The following is a 27819-nucleotide window of genomic DNA, read 5'->3' on the forward strand; positions in this document are numbered from 1 at the left end:
TGTGGAGTTTTTTTCAGGTGTCTCAAACCAGTATCACATTTTTTGTACTGAACTGCACTGGTCTGTAGGAGCAGTGTGTCCTAGAGCTACAGTAACACAGACAGAAGGACGTATGTTAACAGCTTGAAGGTTTATTGCACAGAACTAATCAACTGTCATTTTCATTGTTATCTAAGCAAATATAAGAAAGATACATGATATGCGTCTCTGTATGCTCAGCTTACAGACACCCTCACCTCACCTCACCAATTGCAGCCATGTTGACAGCCTTTGGATATTGTGTGATCATACAGTGGTGTGTGGCAGCGGGGGTCAGCACAGGTAAAAACTGATCATTAATCTTTAGGGAGTTCTCAAAATAGACACGGTTTTAATGCTCCGTGGTAAGACAGACCAATACTTTCCATACTGTATCTTCAAATGTGCCGTCACATCTGTCATCAATGAAATTTTAATGAGTCACATTTAGAAAGATGATATATTCATGTAACAGAGCACATGTTGCTTTGACTTTATCACACGAGGTAATGATGATCAGCATGTGTGTGTTATGTTTCTTTCTGACAGACAGGAGGGTTGTGCAGACTCCACTCAACTCTAATGTAGGAAACAGGTGAGACACCTCATCATAGAGACCGATTTACACAAACCAAAGAACTCTAATGTGAACAGATCGTGACAGCCAGTCCTACAAACTAATTTAGTTTTCTGACTTGAACAACAACAGCTTGTTTTCTTTAATCCTCTGATACAACCAATTGGAATGTCTCCAATTATAGTCATTAATGGTTATGGTCAGGGGCGCTGCTAGGGATTTTATGAAAAGAATCTCTACAATTTATAATTTATATTAATTTTACATTTATCAGGGGCCTCTCTGGGCCCCTAGAATCCTTCTCTTTTTCCCCCTTTTTGGCACCCCAGGTTATGGTCATACTTCATTGACCATTATTATTATAATGATCGCTCAAGTACAATATAGTTATTCATGCTAAATAGTCATGGATAATTGAAACAATATAAACAATATATACTGTTACTTTCACATGGCAATTGAACATAATGACTTGTAGTTGTTTTGTTGTTCTGTCCATCCACCACTGCACCCTCCTTATGCTGACTTTGTGATAATAGCCTGCTGATAGACAGCTTCTTGAATGAGTTTGTGATAGATAGATAGATAGATAGATAGATAGATAGATAGATGGATAGATAGATATACTTTATTTATCTCTGGGAAATTGCAATGTAGCAGCAGCATTACACACAGAGACATCAAACAACATAGGATAAGAATAAAAATATATACAGTAAAGAACAAATTATACATAATAAATATCAAAATAGCAAGCAAAGGCAATAGAAATAAAAATGTTTTGTACAAAGGAAAAAGTATATACAACAAATGGCAGTGTTGGTTTAGTGCAAAGTTAAGTTAAAAGAGTTAAAAAAAAAAAGGAGAACTGTGTGTAACTGATTGTAGAGACAATTATTGTTATTGTTATTGTATTGATGTGGTTTTATAAACTGTCAGTACTTTGAGAGAGAGAGTTGTCCCACTGTCCCACCATAACCAGTGGACTGGTGGATGGAGAGGTGCCAGTCCACCTCCAGGTAACTGCTGAGGTGCCCCTGAGCAAGGCACTGTCCCCAGAAAAACTGCTCCAGATGCGCCGAGCAATGGCGGCGCCTTTACTCTGGAACCTCTTTGCATGTTCACATAATATGGGGCCCTGTGTGCATTGACTTCAGTGTATGTACAATGACAAAAAAGATTATTTGTCTTCTTCTCTACAGAGTCAGTTGAAACAGTAATCCTTGAAATACTTGAAGTAGTGCAATAACGTATAAACAGGTTAGCATTGCCACTGCATGCTCAGAACTGCGCAATCTTCTGTGTGATGTCAGGCAATAGCGTCTAAACATAGTATCTATCTCTACCTATCTGGCCATTTTTCCACTTTTGATTTTATAATAAGACATCATCTGAATGCATCAACAGTCAAACACTGAACTTTGGTTTCAGCTGGATGACACAGAGAGTAAGGATAAAGGCAAATAATATCTTTCAGACTGTGTCCATCACTAAGGCTACAGCCTCTGGTCCACGGTTTAGTCTATATTTACTTCAACTACTGAGAGTAACAGAGTTTTATTAGTGGCTGATCTTTAGACTGCTGCTCTGTCTGATATCATGTGTATGTATGATTTTAAAGAAAAATTTCTTTTTGGGTCCTGTTCATCATATTGAAGTTACAAAATCAACTGTAAACATTTTCTTTGCTGTAGTAAGGACATTGTCTAATTTTCTGTTGATTCAGAGCTGCAATTTTTCCTACAGTTAGTGATAACTTTTCTCACCTTCCCTTTAGCCTCCCTGTCCGATGTGTTGAATGTTTAATTAGTTCAATGCCTCCTTTATTAATAAAGATACATGTAATGAAAGTAGGGGAGATTTGGGACAATTGTAACACGGGGTGGTTGTAACTCTATGAATTTCTCCATTTAAAAATAAGCAAGAGTAACACTCTGTGCATATGCTCAGTTATCTTGTCTTCTTGCTAATAAATGCTAAAAAAGCATATTTGAAACTGCCACAAGTGTTTTATTTGAGTTAAAATAAGGCCAGATGTATTTTCAGGATTCTGTCCTGCAATCAAATGCCTATGTATCCCAACAAGTACTATCAGAAACAGGCAGCATAGTGGTTAGTGCCGTTGCCTCACAGTAAAAATGTTGTGCGTTGTGGGTTGAATTCCTGCGTCTGAGGCATCTTTGTATAGAGCTTGCATATTCTCCCTGTGCTTGCATGGGTTTCCTCCCAAGGTCTAAAGACATGCATGTCTAGATTGATTGGTAACTCTAAATTGCCCATAAGAATGTGTGTGAGTGGTTGTTCGTCTGTATGTGTCTCTTTGTGCTGCACCTGTGATTGACTGGCAACCTGTCCAGACTCCTCTGTATTTCTACAACTTCTTGAGTTCCTTCCTCCCACTGGAGTTATCATTTGGTTATCACTACTGCTTTTGTCTGCTTTTTACCCACCACCACTGTGTCTGATTAGTTAGCAATAAGTTTGTATCTGGAAATCCCACAGGATCTTGGCTCTGTTATTCTCAACCAGCTTTGCTGATATATCTCATTTCGACCCTGGGACTACCGGCCCATATTTCTATACTCTGTTAGCCAGCCTGCTAGCATCTTACACCCTTCCGTTATTTGGTAGATTGTCTCAGGAGTATCTTTGCACAGTCTGGACCTGGAGTCCTACCTGATGTGGTAGCCGTCAGCCTTTACTGGCTGCAATCATATCGGCTTTATATTGTCTTTTAGTCAGGCCCTTTCCAGCCATTGATAAGATATTTTGATATCAGCTACTTTCTCTGTCTGCCATTTGTATTTGATGCACAGGACTTTGTTCTCCCATTATGGTTCTTCCTTCTCTTTCTTCTCTTACTCATCAAGTGTCTCTACCCTGAGGTATACACGAAGGAGTTTGTCACTTGGGGACAGTCTTCTATGTACTCAGAACTCAAAAGGACTCATTGTAAAAACTCTATGATCAATGCTTTCAATCTGCAACAGGTCATGTTATAATCTTAAAATCTTAAAATACTGTTTTATTCAGTCAATGCTTGATCTTCTGACTCATTTCTCCATGTCCTTCACTTGTTTCCAGGATGCATGTCCAGATGATCCCACTGAGCTTTGATCCCTCTCTCTCTGATGCTGGAGATGCTAAAAAGTGGCTAGCTGATCCTCTCAGAGATACCAGGTCCAGACAGAAGTGTGCAGTCAATGAAAGCATAGATTTGTGCTTTACAGATACAGGTTATGTCAAAGGATCTGGTCACATTGTGGGCACCTTCCCAGGTGCTCTGACCCACACAGACAATTTTATATTAAACCATCATTACACAGCTGAGAGAGAAATGTCAACTAACTCAAAGCACATGACCCTTAGCGAAAGTGACACTGAGTCCAGCCATGAGATTATAGTTATAATGGAAGAAGACCCTGTCGTGACTGAGTCAGCCACACACCTGTATGAGAGGAATCCAAGTGTATCAACTTTGTTGAAGTACAACAAAGAGATGCTCCATGTTCTCAGATCAGGCACTTCCTTCTCTGCTAAACGTCATAATGTTGTACTGGTTGGTCATGGCAGCAAAGATACCAATGGAACAGTTCAGCTTGCCAGACATAGCCCAAGGGAACTGGCCATACTGATATCAACCTTAAAAACTGAATTCATCTTCAGTCCTCTTGGTGCTATCAGTCTTATTAGTTGCAGCCTTGGAAATTACCCATACTTTATGCTGCAGCTGCTACAAGATCTTTGGTCTCTCAGTGTGGAGACAAACCTGCACCTATACAACTCCTTGTTGTCTGTTAGCCCTGATGGAAAGATCATTACTATAACTGATGGAGTCTGGGTGGCCCATGACCACAACAGAAAAGTCACTGCTAAACTGGACAAAAGAGGGGACCTGCTGATCATAGTAGAACTTGGCTGTGCAGGGCCAAAGTTAACTGGTTTTAATGGGAATGTTTTGTATCTCCAGACACTTGAGTGGCCAAGTCACCCACAAATGTTTGTTCCAGTGGAGCTGCGTAAAAAATACCCCTCTATTGACTGCTTGGAGGGGCTGACATGGAGCTTGTTTTGGGAGGAGAATGAAAGAAGACGTGCTCCAGATTATGTGCCAGATCATGTGAAAGTTGTTTGGCTTACAGAACCAGGATCAGGAGAAGATAAGATTGTATTCAAGCAAATTACGAACATTAAGGACCTACTTGTAGAGATTCGTTACAATGCTAGAGAGGAAGCTGTATCAAACCTTTACTATGTTCTCAATGAATGCATTTACAAAGTGGATGGCACAAATCTTAGTGTAAGTCTGGCAGGTAAATTCATGAACACTGAAAACCAAAGTGAAGTTGAATATTTCCGTCAGAGTTTTATAGAGGAGCAGGGTGTCTACTCCCTTCATGAGCTGAGACAGGACCTCAAAGCTTCCAAATTCAATGATTTCTGCCGACAAACATTTCAGTTTCAAGAGTGTAACTACAATTGTGAAAGGTGGGGTCGGTACTTCATGGCTGCAGTGTTTTCAGCATCTGTGCGCAACTTTAGAACCTTCTCACTTTTTCTCATGAGCGTCATAGGCTGTGAAGTAGGCCGCTCCCGGGGTACTGACAGTTCTCTATGCACAGCTTTTGTTGGAGATGACCACCCCATGGTCACTATGCAACCATGGCCTGAACATCTTCGACGAGGATTCTATGGCTGCACAGTTGACAATTATGAAATGGCAGTGCAGGATAGACAGATCTGGTTAGAGCAAATAGTTGCAAAGGAAAATGCCCTGTACATGAAATCAAAGCAGATGATGAATGCAGTGGACCATGATGAACAAACAGAGCTGGAAATCTTTGGGCGGGTCAAAGTCATGAATACGTACGTGTTCTCATCCTTTCTAGAATTCTTTCGGGGAACACCTGAGGGAAAGAAACTGAAGCAAGGATGTTCTTTCCATGAAAATTTAAATCCATAATGCAGGCGTAATGACAATAATGTTAATGATATCATGTGAACACTTTGTGCTAAATGGTCTGACACAAATAGTATCTTCTATAACCCTGCAAACTGGAAAAAATGTATAATGTTGATGGTGTCCAAAAATAAAGCATACAACCAGTAACTGTTACTTTGGTTTTAATTTTTTGCTTTTGAACCAGCTCAATGATTAAACAATGCAGACAAATGTAGTGTTGGTAATTTCTTTGTGTTTATTAGATTATTTTTCTAAAGGTGTCACAAAAGGTCAGAATTCTGAGAATTACAAAATATAAATACTTAGAAAATGTAGAACTACTCAATGGGGAGGCTTCATTAGTATGAACATATAGAGGGAAAAGATAACACAGAAGAAGCAGATTAAACATATAGAAAAATCCAAACAATAACTGGTCTTTATTTACCAGTGCATGTGAAATCTAATTTATTATTGGATATTTAAAGATATAAAGAACATTTTGTGGTGGGCATTACTGTATAAGCTGTCAGAGCTAGTTCTGCACTGAATAAATCCTCTTTAAAAGTTTCAAAGCTGTAGTTTGTTGAAATTTGTTCATCATATCATCAAACCACAAGTTCTCATTTCACTGTATTACTATATATAAACTATGGACTTTGCACTGACTGGGTCAGCCACGTCCTTGGTCTGTGTCTTTCTCACTAGCTTAACCTAGTCAGAAAGGGACAAATTGATGAAGCCAAATGTCTTCAAGAATATAGAACCAAGTTGAGTCTCACTCAACTCAATTTTCTTTGAATAACAATGACTTGGATGACTGAAAACCTTTACAGACAATATGGCACATAGCAAATAGTGGAAAGTGACTGTGTTAATGGCTTGATCCTCAGCACAAGTTAAATCCAAGCCATTTGGCTGATGCTGTGAGACTTGTAGCCCTTAATCATTGAAGCCTCCTGAGTGAAAATTTGTGTCACAACTGGTGTTTGAAACCTTATTGCATATTAGGGGATATGCTTGAGGAATTGAGGGTAATAGACCAAATAATGATTTAGCTGCTAACCTTAGTGGCTAGTAACTGCACAGTCCGTCTGGACTGTCCATTCCAGGAACAGGGAATTTTTTAACCAGTGCAGTCTGTTAAGTGAAGAAACGCCATTAATTATTAGTTCAGTATCAGGAATGCTATCAGATATTGACTAGTTCAGAGGTGATATGAGATTTATAATGAGCTGGTTCAATCTGCAGATTTGAATCTTTCAAACTTTGTAGATCAGGACAATGAGAGATGCAAACTGGCCTAAGTTGAAGTTGAATTGTAGTAGAGGATGCTGGACAGTGACAGAAACATGATCTGTGCATCTGTCAGTTAAACCTGGAATGTTTCAGTCCTAAATGTGGGGAACACCTTGATGTGTGCACCTTTTTATTCTGCCCGACACCTGGTTAGAAGAGTGTTATACATGCTGATCTGTGCATCTGTCAGTTAAACCTGGAATGTTTCAGTCCTAAATGTGGGGAACACCTTGATGTGTGCACCTTTTTATTCTGCCCGACACCTGGTTAGAAGAGTGTTATACATGCTGTCACCCTGTATGAGTGAAACTCAGAGCAGGCCAATGTGTGGGGCTGAGAGCCTGCTCTTCACAGGAGAATGCAGCTGCATGAGGAACCTTTGCGGCTGCTGAGGAGGCCATGCTGCGTGGTGGCTAGTGACTGGATTAAGTTCCAGAAATGCTTGAAAGAGATGCCCTCGCCATCACCCACACCCATCTTCCTCATGATCTCACCCAGTCCCTGGTCTGTGCCGATCCCCTGTAGGGCCACAATAGGACAACAAACTGAGAATGATTAGTGTGCTCACTGTGTCCCTGAGCCACAACTTTCCTACAGCTGTAAAGAGTCATTCCAAGCATTAGGAAGCTATCCTCTTTAAGGTTAGGGCTTACAGATAGGAACAAGATGACAAAAATTAAAGGCGATACAATGCTTAAATGACTGACACTAAAGATGACCATGATTCCATACAATCAAAATTCACTGGAATGTGATTGTGAGGAAGAAATATAAAATGAATTTCTTTGGATTTAGATATGTTTTCCAAATAAACTGAAAGCTATTGTTCAGGTGGGTGTGAAAGTGGAAGTAGTATTCAGTACTCACATATGTTTAATGAGCCAAATCATGTCATCATTGGATGTTGATGGCCAGACATCATGGAGAATGTGTCCCTTAAGAGTTAACTAGGACTAGGTCTTAAATATGTGTGTTTTTTTATTTGATTATGCTGCTGTGTGTGAGGTGTGCTGCTACACTCATATGCTATGGTGATGCAGCTTTACCTTGACCAGGTTCGGCAGGTGGGAGGACAGAAGGCCTTTGAATTCATCAGTCTTCAGTGTTGGACTATTGTCAGCGGAAGCAGAGTGGAACTGGGTGACCAATGTATTAATGGCCCTCTCCAGGTCTGAGTACTGGAAAGAGGGAGAGGAAGTAAAGATTGAGAAAGACAGGAAGTAAGACAGAGAGAGAAACACAATGGTCAAATATAAACACCACCCTCATCAGGGATATTGGCCTCTCACAAGCACTTCTAATGACTATACAGCCCAAAGCTCTGCTTCCAAGAAAACAATGTTATATATAGTTGATAGTTAGACGTCAGGGAGCCATAATGATACCACTAGTATACTCATCAGACGTCTATCATTTCAGTTTGTTTATGCTAACCTTTACTTGTTTAAGTTAATGTTAGTTAACTCAGGCTAACACTAGCTATAAAACACTGTGTGTGTTAGTGTGCATGCGCATGCATGCGTGCAGGGAGCCTCTCAGGTTTTGCATTTTGCTATGGTGTTGTGAACTGTAAGATCAGAGAGAGGACCTCTTCAGCCCGTGTACCCTCACAGACATGAAAAAGGAGGACAAAGGAGGAAGATGGAATGTTGATGTGTCTGTGGTGGCTAGTTTGCAGCATTGAGCTCTCAGTGCTGGTCTGAGCAAGCTGTTTACTTGTTTGGAAATTATTTAGAGATTGTTGGGTGATCTCCCTCTTCACTGTGTGGCTCTAGACCTTTTAAGATCCAGTTTTAGAACTGAATATCAATCTACCAATTATCCAATATATCAACTGATCTGGACCTAAATCATGGATTCAATCAGGCCTCTTGGAGAGATACTTCTGACCTTTGACATAGCTGAGTTATTATCAAAGAGCTAAAATTGTCATTTGCCATACAGTTGTTAATGATTTGAGGCTTTGAATTAGTTCGTATCATGTGAATTTAAAGAGACAGCAGCATATTCAGCAGTTAAAAATCAATATGATGTCCCATTTTGTGGTGTGAGTATTAAGTGCTCTCTTTTTCAGCTGTCTCTGGTGTCAACCTGTTAACGCAACATTTGACTCTGTCCCCAGCTGCTTCAACTGAGTCTGCTCAACAGATGGAGACAGAGACCCCACTGAAACAAAAAACCAGAGCTCTGAGCTAATGGCTACATGGATTCCATTGCATTCACCTGATTTACTTGTGCTTGATATTAAGGTAAATGAACATTTATATAATTGGTGAATTGTGCAGATAAACCCCAATGACAACATTATTTAAAAAAAAAAAAAAAAAAAATCACTGGAAAAGAAACAAAAACATCTTTGTTAGCTAACAAATAAACAACCTGCTAATTTAACACAATAAAAGGTTAAACTTATTTGCACTGTAATCCTTCTGAGTCCACAAAACAGAGCTAATATCTGTATCCACTCAGTCACATTGGAATGAATGAATGAATGACTCTTGCATGAATCTGTACTTTTGAGAGCATCCAGGACTGTCTCTCATGTCATTGTGATCACCCTCTACTGGCCATAAATTGTAATGATACAAAGGCTGAGACTTCCTGTGAGGTCAGTACCCAGTTCCTTGGCAAGTAAAATCCCTGAAGAGTTCAGCTTTAATGTCTGAATTGAGTCTGAACCAAGGACTAAGCCAGTCTATTAAAATCAAAGACACACAGGTCACTCAACGTAACACACACCACTCCTACCTAGTTATTTAATGCATGTAGACCAGCAGCTTTGTTAAAGCCACACCCTGGGTGACTGATCCGCCACAAGCTGTTGCAGGCCCTCCTCACCTCCACATCCCCTACAGACCACAATCTTGACTGTTCCATCTCCTTAATAAACACAAAGACCAGTGTCCAGACCTCCTCACAGAGAACAGACTCCAGCCCTGCTTGTATTAAAATAGCAACCAGATGAGTCTCTTCAAAGTGAAAAAGGACATTAATACATTTCAGTTACAGTCAGATTCCCAGCTTTTTATAATATAGCTCAGTACCACACCCAGTTCCTGCTCTTTAGGGTTGGCCCTTGACAAATGGACTGAGAACAGAGATATGGCAGAGGGTTTGAGGGCTGAAGCAGGCTGCAGAGGACTCTTACAGTCACTAATGTGGACTCAGGGACCAGATATAGAAGCTCATGGAACACTAGCTCTCCATAATTTGAAAATGTTATTTTGACTGTATAAATAAAGAGAAGTCACAATGTAGAGTCCTGTGCAGACAGACAGTCTTTATCTGTTAAGCCTAACCTGGGCCCGGGTGTGTTAATGACAAGTCCGTGGCCAGTAAACCTGCTAAGGCGTGTCAGGGCTCACTGCAACAGTATCTGGTTTAGGGAGGGGCCGCCGCTAACACGACAGCCCTGAACTCGGCATCAGACAAACTCGGCCTCTGCTGAGAAACTCTGGTAATTCACGCGGATCTCTCTGGTCCCAGATTCCCTTGAGACATTTTTGTTTGTCTGACAGAAAGCCTCCACTCAGCTTAGTCGGATCCTTAAGACCAGTTGAAAAAGTTAGTCTTTCTGAAGCTGGATGACTCCGCAGAGAGAGAAACTTTCTCTGGAAGACTGAGCGGGACTTTAAAACCTGTTGTTTAGTTAAGTCAGATCACGATTTTGTCCACTTCAGTTGTGTAAAGACCTATGTGCGAGTCTTACCTGCTGTGGCATATCGACGGTTGGAGTGTGCTAATTTTCTTCCTGCGTGTCTCGCTGCTGTTGCTGCTGTGTGTCAATGGAGTGGCGCCTCTAACAGCAGCTGGCACAGATCCTGGAACCTCCCACAGCCCGGAGCCCAGGTCCCGGAGCCAGGAACCAGCAACCAGGAGCTGGATCCTCCCACAGCCCAGCCTTCAGAGCCGAGAACCTGGATTCCATCCACAGTTCATAAACTCCCCAGCCACCGCTCTGTCACACTCCATCTTTATAAACCAGTGGTAAAAAGGGGTTTTACAATACAGGATCCGACTCACTATCAGAAAGCCATCAATAAGACGGTATATAAGGTGCAGTAAGTAGGTTGATATTTTTGCGTAACACTTGGGTCCAGGAGCTTGCTTCAGGAACAGTCCAGTGTCAAGATCCTATTTGGTTGTTGTATACAAATCTATATTTAGATTCTCTGTGGCTCAACTTTTTTTCGGTCGACATCTGGAAGCATTTAGTTCAGGTTGGTATTAACAGCGTCAGTGTGCTAACTGACTGCCATCTGATAGTCTATTGTGAGAATAGGTCCAGACCTCAGTGTCAGAATGGGAAAGGCCCTGAAGTTCTGTTCTTGGAGAGGGAAACAGGCAGAACCACATTTTTCAGACTTCAGACAGTTAAGTAAGGGGAGGGCAGGGGGCGGCTGTACTCTCCTTAGGAATTTGAATGTGAGTGGGAGGGGCTGATGACACACCCCGTCAAAGAAGCCACATTGAATTGTTTTAGTATGAGACCATCATCCTCTGCTTTCCTGAGCTGAGCTGCCTCCAGATGCTCAACACAGACCCACTAAACTTTCAACAAACAATCCTCTGATGTTACACATTGCTCCATGCAAGTCTCTGCACATGAAGCGAAACAACTGAGTTTCTTCTGAATAAAGACGGATAATTTTCTCACCTCTGTATTGCATTAATCTAGCAAATACCCTTGTTCTTCAGACAGAACATGAGCGACTTTTGATCATCAATATGGTATTCAAATTTAGTTAACCCTTGTGGCTCGATAAAATTCAGTTTACCCTAGTGGACGATACATATTTGTTTGGAATGTGCATCACCCCCTAGAGGTCAGGTTAAAAAATCTTTAGTTGGACTACTGCCCATCAGAACTGTTGCATATCTCCCAAGGTTCTGTCTCTCATCATACAACATAATTTCGCTCTTTCTGATTCATTCAGCTGACCTGTGGTGTGGTGGAGCTCAGCCAGTCAAAATACATTGCTTGAGTTTACATAAGGGCATATTTTTATTTTAATCTAGTGAAGAATCTGTCATGTTTTTACCCTGTTTATGAAATATGTTTATTAGGACTACACTGTAAAGCTTGTAATTTAACTACAATAAATTTGAGCTAAACACCTGCTAGTTAAAAAATTAATATTGCCTCAGTGAAATTAGAGATAAAAATAGGTTGATTTTTCAATGTTTTAAACATATTGTCTTCTGCCATTTGTTTCATGGTATTAAAGGCCTGTCACAGTAACAGCACAATGACCTTTGAGTTAGCGCATATATAATAGTTTCCGGTGAGTTTTTAGATACATAGAGTATGATACCGTCAAGGAAGATTCATTTTTAAAATTAGGATACATTTAAAATAAGGTTAAATTCGATTCAATAGGATCTTATACGATGGGATATGATACAATCTGATACAGTTCCCTGCTTAAAGTAGGTAATAATTTTACATCATGAATGAATACAGGTCAGTACCATAGATGTGGCATTGCTTACCTTCAAATAGATCAAAGGCCATGGAACAAGTATTTTGTTACTTTCGACATGCAAATTTCAGAAATATCAAATGCCATGTTTAGTGTAACATTGCATTTTAAGAACTCTACATAGCCAGTACATTGTGAATCATGTTGGACATTCGTCCTTCCGTTGCAAACAAATGCTGTCTGATTTTACTATGACAAGTCTCAAGCAAGTTTTTTTTTTGGTGTGTGAGAGAACGCACCTGTCTATGCGTGCACACGTATGAGCACTCGAGAGAGTGAGCAGATTCAGCTGGATTCAGCAGCACAGCATTAACGTATAACCAAGTCAAAACTTAATTGACCCATTATGCTACATTAAGATCAATCCAGACCATGTACTGATGCACATTCATCTTTTAAATCAAAGCCAATTTTCTAATTCAATCGGTTATTTGTCACACTCCTCACATTTTTTCATGTCACAGCACTATTTATTTTACTCTCTCTCTAGGGCTGTGATGACTGAAAATCTATGGAAAGATTTGCTGCCCTGAAGGAAAAGAGGGTAAGGAGGGAGTTTGACATATCTCATGGGGTCGTGCTCCTGCTCTCATTCTCACCCTACACTACACGCCCCCTTTGCCTATCTCTCTTTCACTCCCACTCTCAACCCAATCGGTCGAGGCAGATGGCCACCCCCCGAGCCTGGTTCTGCCCGTGGTTTCTGCCTCTTAAAGGAAGTTTTTCCTTGCTTGCTCATTGAGGGATCTGTTGGGTCTCTTTAAATAATTTTAGAAAGAGTTTGGTCTAGAACTGCTCTATATGTAAAGTCCCTTGATGTAACTTTGTTATGATTTGGTGCTATACAAGTAAATCTGATTTGATTTAATTTGAAACTGCACCCCACAAATTTTTTGCCACCACTAGAAACTGCTTTTGTGCCTATGATTGATGACAGGGTTCCTGCTGGTCCTTAAAAAGTCTTAAAATATCTTAAATTAAAATCTGAGTAATTAAGGCCTTCAATTGTCTTAAATTTACCATAAATTTGCTATAGGTATTACATTTCCCTACAGTGTGTTTAATGCCGATGGCAAAGCATAGTGATTGACCATTAAACACAGTGTGTAGCCTATTTGTTTGATTTAGTTTGTACAAAGCCTGTGTAGTAAATGAAAGATTCCGCAATTAATAGCCATTTTACGGTACATCAGCAATAGACGGATATTGGGCTGCGTGCCACCATTACGTGTTGTTGTTGTGGTCGAAGTCATTGACATATTTATGTTTATGGTAGAAATGCTCAGGCCTGGGACACACTGCCTGTGTGTGTGCGTTGTGGAACCTGCTGTTTTTCATTTCGGCACCCATGTTAATGGATCAAATCAAATCAAATCAGATTTATTTATATAGCGCCAAATCATAAGAAAGTTACATCAAGGCACTTTACATATAGAGCATGTATAGACCAAACTCTTGATGATGATGATGATGATGATGCACAATGATTTAAAGAGACCCAACAGATTCCCCGATGAGCAAGCACTTGGCGACAGTGGCAAGGAAAAGAGGCAGAAAACTCGGGCAGTACCAGGCTCAAGGGGGGGCGGCCATCTGCCTCGAATGGTTGGGTTGAGAGTGGGAGAGAGAGAGAATGAGAATCAGAGCAGGAGAGGGGGATATTCAAAACAGGTGTAGGCAGGAACATGATGCTGCATGAAGTTCATGGAGACAATCCTGTAGTATGGAATTCATGAGGATAAGGCAGCAGCAGGCATTGCAGGAACATGGGATGGCAATGAGTCACCACCTGCAGGATAAGGACAAGGAGAGAGAGAGGAGAGGAGCTGGGAGAGACAGAGACTTCAGGAAAACATGGTTAGTAAATGCAGTACACATGCTTAGAACTGGGAGAAACATTTCTAAGAAGCACAGTTATTGTCAGCACCTGCGGGGTAGTGGGATGGAGATGGAGCAGGAGAGAGAGAGAGAGAGAGAGAGAAAGATGCTCAGTCCCTCCCCCAGCAGCCTAGGCCTGGAGCAGCATAGCTAAGGAGTAGATGGACTTTAACTTTTTAACTATAAGCTCTGTCATACAGTTTTAAGTCTGGTCTTGGAAATTGTTAAGGATCCTTTGCAGTTTACATTTTTTAGTTTAAATCATTACAAAAATGATTGTTATTAATGTTTTACAAGACATGAAATCTGAGCCACACATCAACAAGAGTCACATTCTATTGATACAGGTCTGAAGTTAAAAGCTGTTTTATTTTATTGATTTTATTCATAAAAAGGCAGCATGGCAGCATAGTGGTTAGGACTGTTTCCCCACAACTAGGTTTTGCAGGTTTGGTTCCCAGCCCTGTGGCCTTTCTGTGCAGAATTTGCATGTTCTCCCCGTGCTTGCGTGGGTTTCCTCCCACTGTCCAAAAACACATGTATAGGTTAATTGGTGACTCTAAATTCCACAAAGGTATGAGTGTGAGTGGTTGTTTGTCTCTGTCTGTCTCTGTGTGTTGGCCCTGCGATGGACTGGAGACCTGTCCAGGGTGTGCCCCGCGCTCAGACATTGTGAGTTGCAATTGGCTCCAGCAACCCCCCACAAACCAGAAACGGATAAGCAGTAGAGGGTGAAATGAATGAATTGCATTGCACCAGACCATAAAATCATCAGAAAAAACTTTTACTCAGTCAATAAATCAAGTGAGAAGTACGGCCATAGATAATAATGATAGATAATAGACTTCAATACAATATGATGACTCTAAAACCAGCAGAGTTGCCCTCTGATGGTCATGCAACAGAGCCTTACGGGCATTCAACATTAGTTTCACCTGTAAGAGTCTATGTCCACTTACCATACACTCATTCTATGGGTCAGTCATGACGTCACATTATGGCACACTGTAGTGACCTGTGGTATTACCTGTAAGTGTATCCATAGAACATGAATGTACCAACAGATTGTCCACAGGGGGACAAAGCCTGTTAAATATGCGATTATCCCTTTAAGTCTAATAAATTCTTCAAGGAGTCATGCCTATAACATGAAAAGACACAACCCAACAAATACTGTTTCTTGCATTCTTCACATTCTTCAGATTCTCACTATTTCCTACGGTGGATGGTTCTACATGTAGTGAGTACGTGAGCAACAGACTATTCGCACAGGTCTCAGGAAGAGATGCTCACTGTTTGCTCCAAGAACAACCTGGAGCATGATTCACAAAACTTGGTTAAGAAAAAAACATCTTAAGTGCCATTTTTTCCTAACTTCTGTCTTAGAGAAAGTGATATTCTCATATACAGTTCTTTAGTATTTTCTCAACTTTCTTTGCAAGTTTCTTCTTAAGAAAAAACTTAATGGTAAATGGTATTCTTGAAAACAAAGTTCTCAAATTTAAAACAACCTTGACCTGTCTTAAAATTCCTACAGTGAAAAGGTAAGCCTCTACTCATCCAGTCGAGATTAATACTATAACTCTGGGACTGCTATGATTTGGATTTGTTACTTTGTTTCTGTTGAGGGAGGCGTAGAGGGAGGTTGTTCTGGGGAGAGGTGGGGGATGTTGTGGGTAAGCTGAGAAATTTCACAACAGTTGAAAGTTAGAGGCCCTGTTCATTGTTTTCCGGGGGACATCTCAACCTTGGGTTAGTTGTGCTGCAGCAAGGAATAAATCTGGGCTCTGTTGAGCTAGCAAACTGCAAAAAAAGCCTCCTCATCCGTCCTCCATCCACCTAGTTACGCCGCAACGCTACTTTCAGCTCCACCAGTCTTGTTCATCGATTTTCACCTCCATCTTGAAACATGCCATACTTTTTCTTGACACCTGTGCTGTCTCTCAGCGTCCCCCCCACCACTGAGACAGCCTCAGCCACTTTTGCCCATCCTCTAGACTTATTTTCAGCTGTTATTCCCATATTTTTTTCCCAAGTAATTTTTTTCTGACATTATTTTCCTCAGTTATAACGTCCTTTTAAATGATTATTGGCTCGTACGATGCAACATTTTAATTTGTGACGTATTTTAAGAAGTTCGTAAATTGGAAAAATACAAGAAATTCGTAGGATTTGAAACTGTTCTTAGAAAATATTGAGGAATTGCACTGAAGAACTTTCTTATGAACTTCTTAATTTAGATCTTAAGCTCTTTCTTAAGAACAGATTGGAGAATCTGGCCCCTGATATTTTAGAGAAGTCAGTGACTCTTACCCCGGATTTCCACCGGGAGCTGAAGTGCCACGGAACAGTTTAGCTCCATCCTCTGTTCAGCGTCAGTTCACACCAAGAGTGTAAAGGTAGGGGAACGGAGGCTTGAGAGGCTAATCGCGATATTACACAATCTCGCGAGATCGCTGGATCCCCCGATTAACGGATTGTATAGGGAAACAACTACAAAGAATAGTTTATTTTGCCTCTGCCACGCGAAAGAGCTTCATCTTCTGATATTTCCTGGAATTTATGCTTCCACCACAGAGAAGTAGGCCATTAAGTAGGTAAGTAGGCTGTTTTATGTTGAAACTGTATCTGACTTCCTGTCTGGTGAGCAGAAATTGACGCGGTTTAGAAGCAGCCCACGTGAAAAATAGACTTTCCTTACACATGTTGACGAACTGTAAACTATCAGCAATTCCAGCAGGGACCACATGTTTTAGAATGGGCATCTGAAGTAGGATTCGAAACTGTGCAGCATTAAAATCATTGGTATCTGTTTTTTTTTTGTTTGTTTTTGTTGCAGCCTTATTTGCTGTGTGTTTTCACAACTCCTCTGCATCCTCTTTCAGTCCTCATTCACAGTCTTTGAAGGTCTTTGTGTGGTATGACCTGCCCTCTTCCACAGTAAAAGCAGAACCCCTTCTCCTCCTCAGACCATCCCAGCCCAAAGTGGGCCACACCTTTATCCTCTAAAATCCCTGTGTCCTCAATGTCCTCCTGGTTAGTGGTTCTTCTAGCTTGTGCCCAGCTTGCCTTGCTTTTACAACCATCCTGTGACACAAGCAGAGTATGCTTCAGCTTTTTATCACGCAGCCTCAGCATGGTGCTCCGCAGACGACTCTCCCTTCGTTTAGCTGCGTTCAGCAGCCGTATAGCCTTCTCCAGATAGGCAATAGCCTGGTTGTAACGTCTCCTCCACAGCAGGGGGCAGAGCTGAGCATAGCTGTGCTCTTTGGACAGGTAGAAACCTGGTGGAGGAGGCAGACGCCTCATGTACTGTGATGGGGAGAGGGGACGAGCCTCTGGGGAACCACATGGTGAAGTAGCATGTTCTTGAAGTGAAAGCTGCTCCTGCCCTGATGGTTCCTGAGAAGATGCAGGTTTGTTTTCATGAGTCTCCGCAGACACTGACCTCTGACCTGTGGGCTCCTCTAATGTCTGATCTCCATTTGCTCTCTGTTCTCCTGTGCAGAGACTCCTCCTATAGAAAACATATTACTTTTTCCTCTCTTCATACAGAGAGAGCTGTCAACTAATGCGTAATGAAGAAGTGTGCTACACTGTTGAAGGGGAGAAAAGTATTCCTCTGCACCCATACTCCTGAATTTTCAGCCAGCTGGCTGCAGGCTGACTGAATGAACAAGTGGCTGAATGATCTAACGAGTGATTACCTCACAGGTGTGTAGTCCTGGCTCTGTGATGTTCCCTTTCCTTTGTTTTTGGATGTTGTATCAAATACTGTAGGGAAAGCATCTTCCTTCAGCCTCCTGATGCCGCTATGAAAAGGGCATAGATTTAGACAGTCAGCGGTACACTAATGTTCACTCCTGAGGTCAGTAACTGAGAGTTACACCACTGATGCGTTGGCTGAGCATACAAACCTGCAGCTGGTAACCTCAAAGCTCTCTGAGGTGAAGTGTTTGGAACAAAAGTAGACAAAGTCAGTTTGAGGTTCCCAAGAAGCTGCACGGTGGGAGTTGGTGATCCATAAATTCCTTCGAGCGGCTCTCTTTGGTAGTCTGAAATGACAATAAAATATATTTATATTTATATCAATGATTATCTACCTAAGAAACAACAGTGGGACCCACAAAAGAACATTTGGAAGTATACCATCCCAGTTTGTATGTGTGTGTTAACCAAAAGGTCAAACAGCCATCCTGGCCCTTAGAGTTGTTTCTTTTTAAACCTATTCACACTTAAATGTGTTTTCCTTAATTTTATTTCCTTGCATATCCCTACACCTATATGCAATATACAGTATGCAGATGCTTTCATTGAAGCTAGGTGAAGTGAACATGCTACCTGTAGTGTAATGAAGACTTCAACAGAAGCAGAATCACCTCTGTGTGACTGTAAGAACTGATGATGAAACCAAGGCTATATGAAATTAGTTGATGACTCTTGCTTATTTTCATTCACGTCACTGTGGTTTAATTTATTACTATTATTTTCTTTTAAGTCCACCTCCTGGTTGAGGATGTTTTCAGGTATCCATACACATCACTGTGCCTCCTGCTGTCCACATATTCTCCACTCGGCTTATGACTAAAGAGAGAAGTACACAGTGAAGACTAAGACTATAACTTAGTCTTAGTCTTCAAACCCTGCAAACCTTAGTGCACAATATTTTTTTTTTTTTTATGCAGCTGTTTAATTTATCTTTTAAACACGGACTCCAATGAGAACTGGTCATTGCCATGATGTGATCCACATTCACAGAAAAGCAACAATATGTCACACAAAGCGTAAGGAAGTAAACAAAAAGAAGTTAACAGACAGGGAAGCCATGAATGTCAGCATTTACAGTTAAAATTTTATATCATTTGCTGTCTCTCAACTGACTACCTCCACCACCACTGTCTGTCATGTTTGTTTTTGTTTGCTGAATCCTGCCTACACACAATTATGACCATTGTCAATCCGTAGTGATGTAAAAGTTGCATTGAATTCTGATAAGGGTCACATGGTTGTTCAGACTGACGTCGCAACAAAAATCAGCAGACCTATATCCAGGCATAGAAGAGCATAAACAGAGAAGACACTGGCTTAACTGATGACTGATTGTGTGACTCATTTACAGCCAATGGAACCGTGTGTGGTGAAGACAGTGCAAAAAGCAGTTTGTAAGATAACACTATCCCTTAACATTGAAATATAGGAAATGTTCTGCGAATTCTAGTGTAGACTACATTGGATTTAGGAAACTGGAAGTACAAGGCCGCACAGAAGACAACCTATGTTCTCAACCAAAATATCCAGCTGTTGTCCATCTGTTCCATCTTCCTGACTTCCGCTGAAACCTTGAGAGTTGATGCAGTGATCAGGCATGACTTTATGACCACCTGCCTTATAGTGTGTCTGTCCCCCTTTAGCTGCACTAATAGCCCTGATCAGTCAAGGCATGGACTCTTTCAGGGTCATGGGGGTGCTGGAGCCAATCGCAGCTACCACTGAGTGAGGGTGGGATACACCCTGGACAAATCGGCAGTCTATCGCAGGTCCAACATACTCAAACCCACACTAATACCTACAGGCAATTTAAATTCACCAATTGACCTAAACAATCTAAGTTTTAATAAGCTGCCGAACAGGAAAAAAAAAGCCTGTAAGACAAACAAGGTGGATACAGACAGGAGGACGAGAGGCACCGTAGAATACACATCGGCCTTCAAGACCGAGCAGTCAGAGCTGGCTGGTTTATGATTCATCGTTTAGCTTCCCGCTGCTAAAACCAAACAAGTCTGCCCCCTCTTTCTTCTTACTTTGCATGTTTGACGTCAGTGTGTTTCTGTGTGTGTGTTCTGTAAAAATTATAGAAATTATATATATACTGTATATATATATATATATATATATATATATATATAAAAAACGATTCTTCGAGGCAGAGGAAATTCCTCAATAATTTTTTGTAATCGAGGTACTAATTCGAGGAGTTGTTTCAGCCCTAGAACATAATAATTCACACATGCACTGCATTAGTGGCTGAGTGGGCCTGACTTGCATAACACAGTTTTTCAAAGTGGGGTTGCAGGTTTGAAACTGCCACTCTCACATCGTTGCTCTTTACCATTTATGTATTCATCCATTCTTAACATCAAATCAATCCCTACTGTCCCACTTTTTTTTTTTCCATTGTTACGCCGCAATGAAAAATACTGACATCAATCATACTTTTCACACTATCGTTCCAGGTCACATCTGACCTCCGCCATTCTAATGCTGAAACTAACAAAATGATTAGCATTATTAGGCTATGTTGTCTTTGATTTGTGTGAGTGGGAGTTTGATCTCTTGTGGGAGAGACTAAATGTATCCGTGGCTTTTTCCCCCCTTCCATTCGCCACGACCCACCTGTAATACCTCCGCGCCCTACAGTTTGAGAAATGCTGATCTGGACAGAGTGCGTTAGCCCTGTAGAAAATCGCTTTAGCATAGACCCAGGATTTGGTCTCTATTTCTGCGATGTGTGTGAAAGGCTCACTTGTGAAAGGTTATGCCAGCATCACGAGTCTCACGGTTATCCCGAGATTTGCAACCTCCAGCTGAACAGTGTCTCGGCATCTGAAATGGCACAGAGAAACAAGTACCATTAACTCTGGAGACAATGCAGTTGTATGCTGTGGAGGACCAAAAGGGACAGAATATATAAATAAATCTTTAAATACTTACTTAAATATGCCAATTAATTAAAATGGGAAATGAACACTTAAATGTTTCATTCATTAATTTAAATACCAGTTAATTTAATGTAAAAATATATGTAATTATTTTATGGTCCTGTTGCAGTGCTTCATGAATGAATTTTATCCATCAAACTCCTCCATCAAAGTCAATGAGCGGGGCTAACGCGAATAGAGTCTAATCAATTCCTTTGGAAAGGAATCTGAAAGTCTTCCAAAACATTGTGGCCACGGAGGATGGTTCAGATCTGGGCCTGAATAGACCACTCCAAAAAGTGGATTCTCTTTTTTTCTTGTGGACCCTCCTTCTTCAGTGTGTTGTGCATAGTAGATTCATAAACAGATATTTCAATGATTCCTTCAGGTCTTTGTTACTGAAGGGCTCTTCTTTACTTCAAAGAACATTCTGTTTTGTTTTTAAAATAATTTTCGCAGATTGCCTTTTGCTAGCGACAGGAAACACATAGCTAAATAGCTCTTGTGAGAAATGGTTCACATAAGCAGATGCACCTTGTGAATATCACATTTTTCAACCCACCTCAAACTGGTTTAATAGATTTTACGCCCGACGCTAACTCCTCAGTCTGGTTAAATTTTATTGGAATCATTTGTTGGGGGTTTTCATGTCCTTTTTCCAACCTACACTTTGAATGATTGGTGTATTCACTATGAATAACGTTGCAATGAGTGTGTAGCCAGTTCAAAAAGATTGCTTCCTGAATGTTGTAACTTTGATGAAGTTCAGATCAGATTTTAAGAAACATTTATAGATAACTAAAAATCATCCCAGAGGATCACTTACCTTCACTAGCTACCTTAAGGATATAAGTTTTATATAGTCAGAAACAAGGTTTTACCTTTAGTACTGACCCTCAAATGAGGGGGGGCAATTTTTAAAGCAAGGACCTACTGTACAACTAAAACTACATACGTAGTTTGTGGAGGAGGAAGAAGAACAAGAGGAAAAAGAAAAATAAAGGTTAGGGGACCTTCTCAGGAAACTCATCCTACGGTATGTGTCATTATGAAAAGCAAATGAGAGTAATTATGGAAAAGCTATTGCCCATTACAGTGAGTAGTAGTGGAAACATCTGCGGCAGCGAGGGGTGCGGAGGCTTGCCCAAGGTTCTATTTCACTACATTATGGGTTGTTGGTATATTAACTGTTCCTCAACAGGGCATAAAGAGTTTCAGTGATGCTTAATTGCAGTTAATAGCCAATTAACTCTAAACCTAAGCTTAGTCAAAATGTATTTGAATGCCTTATTCTTGGTCTCTCTCACACCCAAGCTAAGTTTTTATCTGAGTTACTAGAGCACAGATAAAATATTTCTCTCTGAAAATTACAGTGAAGAGAATCAGGGGGTTTGACATACAGGAATAGTTCAAGAACCTTGGCTGCTGCATTCTGTTGTGTTAACAGCGGCAGTCACAGCTCTACATGAATTATTACATTCAAATGTGTTCTCTTAACATGTAAATTAACCCAATTTTAAACATTTTCATACAATCCTTAGAATTTTGATTATGATTAATATATTTTACATTATTGCATTATAGGTATTATTAATGCTAATAAATGATCGTTTTAAAATGATCATTTATTAGCATTATTAAGCTTTTGTCATTATATATGTATGCAAATGTATTACTAGATTAACTGCTATTTTCATTACAAAATATTATTTTTAAATCATAACAGCAGATATATTATGATTTTTATTAATTAGTATGTACACATACACTGGACCTTAAAATCTTATATCGTTTCATCTTACTGTCAGAATTTCCTTTTTGCTTCTTCCTTCCTCCCTCCTCCATCTTCTCCTTTCAATCCTAGCCAGTGGACTCCATTCCTATCATTTACTTCTGTTCTTACGTTCTCAAATGTGATTTGCAAGAGTCCTTTGAATGGCGCGTCCGCATCCTCACCCTGTACTTGAAACACAACACCGCTATCTCCCTGTTGTAGGTCCTCTGTCATTGTTTGGTGCCGCTGTAACTAATTTTGCTTCCCTCTATGACTTGGACTTCTGTCGGTGTCTATGTGGTTTCATATCCACCGCGTTCAGGCACAGGGGCATGGCTTGGAGACGAGCTGGACGAAAATAACAGTTTTTATGGCAAACTTCCGGTCGGTGTGTCAACCAACTTGGCTCCCCCCAGGTTCTTATTCCCCTTTACGCTGATTTACTGCTTATTCGTATGTAGATGATACGTTACCGTATGTACTTAAGGAAGAAACACAAATAGAAACATATCTGGGTGTACGGAAAGCGAAATGGGACAAACCACAGTGTACGTTACTGATATTTATTACATGTAAACAATAAATTGAAAACGCCTTTGTTAGATCATTCAATCTTTGTGTAAATGAATACCAGCTAGCCTAGCTGTGCGAGGTAGTAGGGAAGTAAACCTCACTGCTGGATCACTTACACTAGTTAGATGATTTGAAATGGTCAACTGGCTTACTGGTTAGCGTGCTTGACTGACGAATTGATGACATTATTTTTGACGTATAAAGTTACTATTGCTTACTATTCATTTGGAAACGGGCCGATTGCCTGCTGATGACATATTTCTGCTCCTAGGAAATACCCACCGGATAGCGTCCATATTTTTTATAATTCACGAGCTTGTCGAACATAAGTTTGTCCATTTTACCAGCACGAACATACATTCATGTGATAAACACGCATCCTGGCCACCCGAATTTATCAACTTTGCACCCTTGGGAAACGGTTGGGAATTAGGTTACGCCAGGGATCTGCAACCTTTAGCACGAAAAAAGGCATTTGAACCCATTCCCACCAAATTAAAACCCACTTGGAGCCAAAAAACCTATTTGACCACTAAATTGAAGCTATTACATATAGTTTCTTTAAACTTGTGCTTTATGAGTGTGTTACCTTTATGAAATAAAGTATGAGCAGAAAATTAATTTATTTTCCATTTATTAACACCAAACATTCTGATCAATCCATCTCAAAGAAACAAAAGACACTGACAATTATACTTTTTCAACTAATGCAGGCCTGTTTGATTCATTGTAAAATCATAATAATATTAAGGGCAAACAAAAAAATGCCAGTTTAACCCTATGTAACCTACCATAGAAGAAGTCCACCAGAGCATACCTTTACAATTTTACATGCTGTGGTGCCATTTTATGGAGTATTTTAATTTGCTATACATCAATACAATACAATCTTTAGTGCAATTAATAAGATAAGAATAAACAAAATCGTTTTTATGTTTGGTTTTGAACATCATGCACACTGCACACAATGTGTTTTCAGCAAGAGAGTAATATAAGAATTCTTCATATTTGGCATGAAACATTAGTTTTCAATCCCTTCTATACAATATTCTATTCATAAAGAGGAGGCATACTTTTTTGCAATTCTATGGCATCTTTTAGTAAACATCATGTATTATTGTAGTATCTAGAGGCGAGACTGCGTGTCCTCTTTTTTGGAAATCTAAATATGGCCACCCTAATATTTTCCTAACTTTTCTCTAACTCAATATAAATATATACATATTTCATGAATATACATATATACGTCATATGTCATGGGAGGGATCTATCCCTTCAACAAGGTTGGCTTCATCTCCACTGTCAGCAGAATCCGGACCAAATGAGTGGTGATCGTCACCATCTTCATTCGAAGTGATAATTAGCGTGTAAAACTGTTAGCACTTCCACGATCTATAATTATGTGTGTAGGAGTGTGTGATGAGTGCGGCGAGTCTGGCGTGAGCGGGCTGTGTATGTCCAAGTTTTTTGGGTTTTTTTTAATAAGAACAAGAATTAAGATATGAGCGAGAGTGACTAGATCTAAGTCTAAAGCTAATAGTCGATCCCGGGAAAATTATGTCACTTCCGATTATCCCAGGCCATGTGGCAAGGGGTGATACACAAGAAAACCATGTGATAGTTCATGTTGACAACGAGATGGCATTGATTTCATCATCGGAAGTGCAATAAACAGCTACAGCATAGATTACTATAGTTTTGTTGTTTGCGCTTTCTCCGTGTTTTTCAGAGACGCACTGAAAGGCTGGTATTAAAGTGTCACTCATCTGGTTTAAAATAAATAAAAAAATATTGCTATACCTTATTTGGTTGCAATTCTACCGTCATTTAAAAATAGACATGCAAATGAGAGCGTAGGCGCTCCCGCCTGTTTTAAAGGGTTAAATCACATGCTGTAATTCTTTCCTCAGGTGACATGCAGAAGCCAACCGCCAACCTAAATATGAAACAAATACAGTAAATCAGTTCAGGTTCCGATATAGAAATATACATTTTCAAAATAATAGCTCATTAAATTATTTCTCTCACCTGGTTAATGGGACTTCTGCCCCTGCACATCACTGGACAGTGTATCAATATCTGGGTTGTAAGATGTCACTTTTAGCTTCATGCAGGGTTGCATCTTCTCATCCGTGAGCCGTGAGCGATGTTTGCTTTTTATAAAGGTCATTGTGGAAAAAGAAAATCTGCTCGCACAGGTATGTGGATCCAAATATCAACAGGACTCCAAATGCCTACTTTTTCACGTTCACATAAGTGTCGTCTATGGCGTTCCATGTGTCAAACAAGTTTTTCTCGTTTGGGGAGGCTTTCAATGTCGCTCCATTTGTGCTTCTGAGCAAGCTATTAGCTATTAAAACAAAATGTATTTTATTTTAAGAGCATCTGAATCTCCAAAGAAAAAAACTATACAACGAAACAAATAAGATCAAATAAATTCATTGGCCATTAATTGTTCACTTTTTATTTTTTTCAAAATGATCTAGCTATCCGGAGCCACAGCAGGGGGCTGAAAGAGCTGTATGTGGCTCCGGAGCCGCAAGTTGCCGACCTCTGGGTTACACCCTAGGTTAGTTCCAAGTAAGTGCATAATTTATATGAAAGTCAATGATCCATTCACTGAACACTTAAAATATTTTTTTCCTGAAAGCTTACCCATAATCTGTTATTTCTTGTACGACATGCCAGTAAAATAGGCTATAGGCCTACATAATTGTCATTGTGATGATCAACAAGTTAAACTGTTGAATATATACAATAACAATTTGGCAACAAAGCATTGCATTTATTTACTAATTACAATTATAAACAAATCAACAGGCATTAACTCGGAGCTAAGAAATTACAAATATGCTATTAACTCTTTTCCATTAAAAACAATGATTGGCAATACCGAATGAAACAACAGGTGATCAAATCAATGGGGAAATCTCGTTTTCGCTGCAATCTTACGCAAATCGTCTATCATTTTGTACCATTTCGCTTTCCGTAAAAACAGTTGTTCTGGTTTGGTTCCGTGGGCGGCGTCAGCTAACATGGCTTTTCGAGGGAGAACAGGAATTCCAATGGGGAACCGAATCAGTTAACAAACCGGCCGTGATCACAGAGCCTGTTCATTCGCTCTCGGACGCAGAGTTGAGGTTCAGCCGCCTCAGACAAACTGTCCACGGAGGCGCAGCATTAGCCGTTGCTAACGTGACTTAGTGATAGCGGGCACGACACTAGCTAACAAGCCAAACTATCATTGTTACTGGACAAAACGATTATTTATTGATAGTAAAAACATTAAGGCCACACTTCCGTTTCGACCTCACGAACAAGGCTCATTTATTTCACCTACCTTCATCATCTCTTCTTCTTCTTCTTCTTCTTCTTCTTCTTCTTCTTCTTCTTCTTCTTGTATTCTTAGCGGTTTTGCAAACAATGAACTGACGCACTACTGCCACCAATTGGTCAAAGGACCGGTCTATAAGAATTAGGAATTACGGTTCTTTGAATGGAGCCGGATTGTTTGGATCCTTCCAAAAAGTCGTTAAAAGGAATGGTACATTTTTATATTTTTTTTATACTTTTTAAGAGGCCACCCTGGGGGCTAACTCATTTTAACTCAGTATTGGTAACATGTACATCCGCCCAACAATTGAATCATGCGCAACTGGACTTAAGACTTAGGTTTCATAAGTCTCACTAGTCCTCACTTGAGGACTAGACTTAAGCACTCTAAATGAGTGAGGACTAGTCAGACCGATGCATTACAAACTGATGAAGGCCCTGGATAAGAGGCGAAACCTCTTTGAGAAACCTAAGTCTTAAGTCCAGTTGCACTTGATTCAATTGTTGGCCAGATATGACTATGACCTGGATGAATGAGAATATACAAGTAACATGTAGATGTTCTCACTGAGAACGGGGTATGGCTGCCGAGTACCATTAATTTAATTTCCTCTTACCTCCTGCCATTGCAAACAGTTTTCCTTCCGTCTCCGTTCACTTTTGAGTATGTAGTTTATGTGCCTTAAAAGTTGGTTTAAAATACATGTGACCAAAAGAATATAACAACCCAGCAGCATTGCGGTTGTTATCCAACAACAACCTCTTACTGTATGGAGTTTGCATGTTCTCCATGCGCTTGGATGGGTTTCCTCCAGGTATTCCGGTTTCTTCCCACCATCCAAATAAACCTGTTCAGGGTGTACATTGCCCTCAGCCAATGTGAGCTGGGAATGGCTACAGCAACCCATTAGACTCATCTTTTGTGTTCTGTGCACTGTTTGCTGCACTGCTGGGAATGCACTGAGCATCTCTCTCCTTCTCTTCTGCATGGGGACGGGCACCCTCACGCTCAGATGGCTACATAAGGGACTATCTGTGACTAGGGACTATTTGTGGAGGGAAACGTGGACTGGATATAGTATGAAGAAAGGTTGGGACACTTTTTCTCTGCTACTGAGATCACTGAGGGGGCTAAAAAGCATTCTATTCTCCTGAATGCGTGTGGAGCAAAGAATGCAGCTGATAAGGAACTTGGCCACTCTGTGGAAACCGGGGGATATCCTTTTTGATGAAGTGGTCAAGCT

At 40.4% G+C, this 27819-nt stretch overlaps 3 protein-coding genes across 3 annotated transcripts; 1 reads left to right on the forward strand and 2 right to left on the reverse strand.

Moving 5' to 3' along the window:
- The first annotated feature begins 264 nt into the window (after positions 1–264).
- LOC115051115 (uncharacterized) lies at positions 265–5696 on the forward strand. Its single transcript, XM_029514419.1, has 3 exons — positions 265–321; positions 568–613; positions 3680–5696. Exon 3 carries the CDS (start codon positions 3681–3683, stop codon positions 5556–5558), a length of 1878 nt encoding a protein of 625 aa, XP_029370279.1. The 5' UTR covers positions 265–321; positions 568–613; position 3680; the 3' UTR covers positions 5559–5696.
- Positions 5697–5770: 74 nt separating this feature from the next.
- Positions 5771–12983, reverse strand: s100v2 (S100 calcium binding protein V2). The gene is made up of 3 exons (XM_029514420.1): positions 10546–12983; positions 7883–8014; positions 5771–7355 (listed from the first exon to the last, which is right to left on the reverse strand). The coding sequence occupies exons 1-3, from the start codon at positions 10555–10557 to the stop codon at positions 7185–7187; spliced, it is 315 nt and encodes a 104-aa protein (XP_029370280.1). The 5' UTR covers positions 10558–12983; the 3' UTR covers positions 5771–7184.
- A 1131-nt stretch (positions 12984–14114) lies between these two features.
- thap7 (THAP domain containing 7) lies at positions 14115–26623 on the reverse strand. The gene is made up of 5 exons (XM_029514846.1): positions 26583–26623; positions 20721–20800; positions 18115–18252; positions 17905–18009; positions 14115–17714 (listed from the first exon to the last, which is right to left on the reverse strand). The coding sequence occupies exons 1-5, from the start codon at positions 26589–26591 to the stop codon at positions 17090–17092; spliced, it is 957 nt and encodes a 318-aa protein (XP_029370706.1). The 5' UTR covers positions 26592–26623; the 3' UTR covers positions 14115–17089.
- Between the last annotated feature and the right edge of the window lie 1196 nt (positions 26624–27819).

This window comes from Echeneis naucrates, chromosome 11 (assembly GCF_900963305.1).
Source record: "Echeneis naucrates chromosome 11, fEcheNa1.1, whole genome shotgun sequence".
Lineage (NCBI taxonomy): Eukaryota > Metazoa > Chordata > Actinopteri > Carangiformes > Echeneidae > Echeneis > Echeneis naucrates.

What these genes read in the sequence shown, in the direction of transcription:
- s100v2 (XM_029514420.1), bottom strand. An exon ending in ACCTGCCGAACCTGGTCAAG is followed by an intron (nt 7,356 to 7,882) that starts GTAAAGCTGCAT and finishes GTGGCCCTACAG; the next exon opens with GGGATCGGCACAGACCAGGG.
- thap7 (XM_029514846.1), bottom strand. An exon ending in GCTGGCATAACCTTTCACAA is followed by an intron (nt 18,253 to 20,720) that starts GTGAGCCTTTCA and finishes TTGTCATTTCAG; the next exon opens with ACTACCAAAGAGAGCCGCTC. An exon ending in CAGGACTACACACCTGTGAG is followed by an intron (nt 17,715 to 17,904) that starts GTAATCACTCGT and finishes TGTTTTCTATAG; the next exon opens with GAGGAGTCTCTGCACAGGAG.
- LOC115051115 (XM_029514419.1), top strand. Translation starts at nt 3,681, where the DNA reads ATGCATGTCCAGATGATCCCACTGAGCTTTGATCCCTCTCTCTCTGAT.